Here is a 6,140-nt window from a genome sequence, read left to right as displayed (position 1 = left end):
TTAACAATAAACAGACACGATAAACAGGAATACATGTAATAACGACGATGCTAACATTTTACATTAATACGCTACATTAACAATGACCAACGATACTGCACATACCAACAAGGATTTAAATGCACAGACAAGACAAGGTGCAGGTGTGTACAGGCATGGCCACAAATATAACCTCCCAAGTTATGTGGTGGGCGAAACCCTGTGACTCGCGAGAGGCGAGCGTTCTGTCACAGCAGGACTTAATGCTATCATCTTTTGTGGAAACCAAAATTTCCAAAATGAGCTGGGTGGGTCTCAGTAAGCACTGTTTGGCTTATCATTCATGTATGTCTCATTTGTAATTAACTGCATTTGGATCCTCACAGTGACTCTGGGTCTGCTATGGGTAGGAAAGTACTCACCATGGAAGAGCAGATGAGTAGCAAGCAGCCTGTGTAGAGTAGAGAGGAGACTTTTATAAATGTATAAATTTGGAGAATTGTGTAAATGTATTTAAGTGTGTTGCTTTAAAATAGACCTGAATACTGGCAGAATCTTATATTTTTTGTGATTAGAAAACTTCACTAATTAAATAGATTAAATGCTCAGTCATAATTGTAAGTTGCTTTGGATAAAAGCATCAGCTAAATGCCATAAATGTAAATGATTAGAAAACGAACTAATTAAATACATGTGTCATGCTTGGCCCCTTCCTAGTGTTCTGGTTGCATTGATTTCCTGTCTTGTGTCTTTGTTTTGATTTACTTTCTTGATTTCATTGAGTTCTCTGCCCCTTTTTAGTTTCACTTGTGTTTTGTTTAGCTCTCAGTAACCTATGTATTTAATCCATGTTTTTGCCTCAGTGTTTTGTTGGTCATTGTTGTTTGATGTCTGGACCTGTTATACAGTTTCTGACTAATTTGTGTCTTATCTGCCTTACTATTGTTTTGTATTTCTTGCTTTCTTCTATTTCTTTGTTTTATTTTCTGCTTCCTCTGCTGCCTTCCAAAAATGCTGTAGAGTTCACTGACCTGTTGCCATGGTAATGAGTACAGTAAAGGATCAGTTACAATGGTGTTACAAGCTGGTTGAGGCACATATCAATCACCCTTATGCTACTGACATCAGCAGAGTGGCTGTAGTGGTAAAATCATTATAACTATTAGAGAGACCACACAGACTGATACTCTCTTTCCATAGTACATACTTTATGTATACAGTTAGGTGCAGTACATATTTAATAGCATAACTAGAATTAAATAACATATACGTTATGTATATATCTTAGTACATACTTAACATGTATTTCAACATGTGGAACATGTACGATATGACATGTAAGTTAGATGTGAGACTCAGTGATTAGGAACTCAATATAGAGTTACATCTCATGTTGTAAAAAACTGTACGTAGGGGAGAATGGACCTAAATGTACTATATGCATCATAGACCCTCTCCTATGTATAAGTGTGTGTGTATTAGAGACGCGTGTTTGTGTATGTGAGGTGTCACACTGCTCCACACACTTGTAGTGTTGATCAGAGAGTTTTCAGTCCTTTAACGCAGTCCCAAACAAGGAGGTACATATGTTATCATTTCACTTTAAATCTGTGTAATACAGAGCAAAAATTATAAACACTGCAACACTATCTAAACCCTAGGGCCTGTAGTGTCTCGGGGCACTTCCCGGGCATTTGGTTTTCATTGTCAATTTATGGCCACTAGGTGGCACTGTGCACCAGAGTGCTTAAAACACTCTAATCAAGGATATAATAGAATAATGGAACGGTGGTTCTGCCTGTATATGATTGGACCATTTTTACGAACAGGAAACATTCTGAGCACACGGCCTTATTGTGTTCAGTGACAACAGAAAACAGAAATATAATCTTACAATCCAGTTATAATTATTTATTATGATATAGATTTTCGAAGTCAAAAAAACTATTAAACAAACTGTTCCAATTTTAAACGTATAGAATTCAAAAATGCAAACCTTATGATTTACAACACTGTTCTTCAACATTGCTTTGAAGATCTCTCCATTTTAACCCTCTGGTTGCAGTGCTTTGTTCACTGTTTTATTCCTCAGATTTGCTTTGTGATAACGCATGTTGTAAAAATCACTAACTATATATAAATAAATGTGACTTTGTATACAGCAGACATAATCAACACATCCATGCATGTTTGTACGTCAGTTCTGTCAACCTCCTTCCAGCTATGTGCATACACATCTGTCCTCCAAATTTGTTATATCTAACATCTTTTCAATCTACTTTAACAAAAACACTTCAAAGCTTTAGTTTATAGCTTCGACATTGGACATGGCGTAATGTGTTAGCCCTGGAGTCACCGGAATAATACGCTGAGATGATGATTAGGCTCCTCAGGGGAGACACTTTGACCAGAACGTAACTTTCATTTGTAACTTGCCTTCTTTGTTCTCACCAAAGTTCGCAATATGTACATAGATTTAAAAAAAAAAAAAAAAAAAAAGATACAATATGATTTTATCTGCAAAGTGACTTTCCTGTGGTAGGTACAGCAGTCAAGACAGCTCAAATTTGGTTCGTGTATGGGTGTGTACATGAGTGATAGGCAGAGAGAGAGAGACAGAGTGAGATGTACAGTCTAACATTACTTTTCTATAGCTGGTAAGATCTGACTGGGAGCACCACCCGTGTGATGAATTTGAACAGACCACTTAAAAGTCTGTAAATCTAGTTTTCATTAATTTTATATGTACAGATACACCAAATTGACAAATTCAAGTTTTATGCCAATCAAATGAAAGAAGCATGATTTATTATGAAAAACTGAACACAACAGGAGAGCTAAATACAAGACTATAGAATGAATGTAAAATCTGTTTTATGAGTGTAAAATATATTAAAAAGTTTAAGTTAATTTTTCAGTCTTTAACTATACAATGTATCCCCTCAAAATCTTTTATGAAAAATTTATAATTCAGCAATTTTCCTTGGGATCAATAAAGTATAAACCCCTAAATCCTTAAGATCAAAAGGACCACTGATAAAAGCCTTGTTAAGATATTTTCCTTCAGCCATTGCTCTATACACAGAGTTTAGGATAAAAGGATATCCACATATCCCCTGGCTGTGTAAAATCTAATCATGAGATTTAACCAAAAATAGGAAGTGTCTGTCAAACCTAAAAACCCATACCATGCATTAGATTTTCAGTAGTAGATTGGCATAGTGGATAAAATGTTTTGCTTGTTTTTTTATGATGTGCATATAGAAAGAGAGATATGGCACTAGACATACAATTACTTTCCTGTGTTCAGCCACTATGAAATACTGTGGTTTGTGATGTGTTCTCTTAAACATTCTTCACCTTTGCTTCCTGTGTGTTCTTTATGATCTGAACCATGACTAACACGGCCATCAGTACACAAGAATAAAACAGAGTCTAGCACACACTTCTGCGAGGTTTCTTAACTACATTTACTCCAATTCCAGTACCCAAAGGTTCACAAATCCTTGATATTCTGTGAAAGGTGTGATCAATCTGGATTTGACCTCTGTAGAACTCCAGAAGCTCTCCAGCTTTTCAAAAATCCTGAACCTGAATGTTCTTTTTAAAATAGATTGGCTCAGTTGTTAAATGTACAGCAGTTATTTTTCAATAAGCTATATCATTATTTCATTCAAGTACAGTATTCTATTAAATTATGGTAAAGAGAATACTGACAGATCAACATGAAAAAATGAAATTATGAAACTATTTTCATAAGCAAAAACACGCCCTTCAAATGGGAACGCCCCTCCTCTTCCTCTGGTACAGCATTTAACGTCGACATGATTCATCTGAAGAGTGAGAAAAGGGCAGTTAGCACAACACTCTTGAAAGTCATTAAAGAATGTCATGTTTGGACAGGTGACTTCAATCACAGATCCTCGTGTTTGTGTTAGCCTGCATGAACAAGTTAGAAAGGTCCATCCAGGTAGTTAGTGGTCCAATGGACAGAAACATAACTGATGAACAGGAGGGGTGACAGATTGTGTATGACAACAGACTGGACATACTGACCAGTGTTGATCCCCTGAGAGGCATCAGCCTGTTCACTTGTGCATATTAAAAATTAAAGTAAATTTCATTGTATACATGGAACACACAATTTACTGTATCTGAATTCCAAAACATTGAATAAGGTATTTTTTTTCTTGTGTTATTAATAAGTGCTCTGAAACTGTAGTGTGTTATATTTCTGATATCCTGTACCAATAATGTACTTACTTTACAGACTATACTAACATTTACGAACACCAACATGTCAAAACCACATTGAAGAGCATTGCTACTGTTGTAGAGCAAAGCCATAAGGAGGAACTTGGTACCATTTTAACTGTGCTGTAATACAGTACAAATATTAAGATTTCTCCATATGGTTTTAATCTATAAGGAAAAAGGTAGGAGTGAAGTAACACCTGTACCATAAACAGAAATTGAAACACTGGACTGAACTCACAGGACTGTCTCATGTCTGTGTTTTAGAACAGCTGCTCGCACTGAGTATTGTGAACTGCATTATGCACTGCCTTGTGTATGGGTGAATAGTTTGTGTGATTGTGTGTTTGTTTAGGATTGGTGAACTGACCCACTCGGATCACACGAGCTGTTCCTATCCCTGCACCCAAACTCTTGGAACCATGGGCTGGAAACGTTCTGCCTTCCTCCTCTTCATCACTCTCAGGCTCCACCCTCACATACTCCTCACACACTCCAGGGAGGGATGCGAGAACAGATGCCTCTGATGGGTACTCGCACACATGCTCCAGCTGAGAGTCATCAAAACATACCCTCATCTGGCAGGGAGAAAGAAAAAAAGAAAAACATTCAGCATTTATTGTTAAATGAGTAAACTTGTATTCTAAACATGTCATTAGCTCCCAGAATAACATTTCCAGCCACTTTATTAGAAACATTGACCTTGTACTAATTCATCAGCCATATTCTGACATGTTATGTGTCTAACAATAGAACCACTGCAATTATTTGTGTAATTTCACACCCAGTGGTGAGATGGCATCATGTGGGCATGAGCAGGTGCAGGATAGCCAGGAAACAGTGGCAGATGCCCATTTATACATGTGTTACTCAGTTGGGTCTGGAGTGGTCGGCCACACATTTCGGATAGTAGTGGTCAGAAACTGGCCAATAATTAATAGCTAGCACACATTTTGGATGGCAACCTAGGGGCAGTAGTCTTTACTCCGACTACAGTGGTGTAACTAATGAAATGGCCGTTCCACAATTACAAAGTGTTTTGAGACGAAAGAAAGATGCAAGTAGAGACAAGGTGATAAGGTGAGATTCTCTGACCGTAACTTTATCTGCTGTGAACCTAAGAACTATTGACTGAAGAAACATGGTTTCTTCCACCTGCCCTCTTAGGGAGTTTAACCTTCTCAATGCTTATAACATTAGATATCTCTGGACTCATTTCTGTAAATCTGCTTTGTGACAACATTATAAATGCGCTATTTTATCGGTGAGCGGCAGGGAAGCGGACGCATGTGCGGAGAAGAGCGAGGGGAAATCCAGTATCAGTATAACGGTCCAGGATCGTAGCGCCAACATGGAGATTACGGGGACACATGATAAACAAAAAAAGGGCTAGGATAAACGAAAGGTAGGAAACACAAAGCAAAGGTACACGAAGGAAAACAGGGAAAACTCGGTGCTAAGAAACCTAAAGTACAAACTTACGGGTATAGCGAGACGGGCTTTCAAAACCATTCAAACTTTAAACTAATCAAACACAATAACCCTAAGTAACAGTAAAAACACAGTGTGCACAACAGGGTTTAAATACATTAACTTAACAAGCCTAGAAACGAGGGACAGGTGTGGAAAATCAAACGAGGGGCGGAGAAAACGAAACTACAGCATGGAACTAAAAGGCAAGACAGGGAAAACATGGAACATGGAAGCTGGGAGGGATTAACCGTGACAGCTATAAAAAATAAAACTGAACTGAAATAAAGTGAAATGATATACAATTAATTTAATTGAATAGAGTGGTCTTCTAGTAACATTAGCTATATGGTATTTAAAAATAAAAGTTTGCAAGTAGTCGCTACAGAAGGAAAAAGGACTTGGAGTGACGCTGAAGTTGCTTGTTTTCTGGTAAC

General features: G+C 37.4%; 1 protein-coding gene across 1 annotated transcript in view; it reads right to left on the bottom strand.

Annotated features, from left to right (window-relative positions):
• Positions 1-1,875: 1,875 nt before the first annotated feature.
• ppp1r18 (protein phosphatase 1, regulatory subunit 18) overlaps positions 1,876-6,140 on the bottom strand; it is an 11,303-nt gene continuing 7,038 nt past the window's right edge. Inside the window, exons 2-3 of the mRNA XM_035523891.1 lie at positions 4,604-4,811; positions 1,876-3,812 (exon numbers count right to left, since the gene is read on the bottom strand). Coding sequence (XP_035379784.1) covers positions 3,793-3,812; positions 4,604-4,811 — 228 coding nt within the window. The 3' untranslated portion in view covers positions 1,876-3,792. The remainder of the gene's footprint in view (positions 3,813-4,603; positions 4,812-6,140) is intronic.

This window comes from Electrophorus electricus, chromosome 2 (genome assembly GCF_013358815.1).
Source record: "Electrophorus electricus isolate fEleEle1 chromosome 2, fEleEle1.pri, whole genome shotgun sequence".
In the NCBI taxonomy this organism is placed as follows: domain Eukaryota; kingdom Metazoa; phylum Chordata; class Actinopteri; order Gymnotiformes; family Gymnotidae; genus Electrophorus; species Electrophorus electricus.
This window is presented reverse-complemented; position numbering and strand designations above follow the sequence as displayed.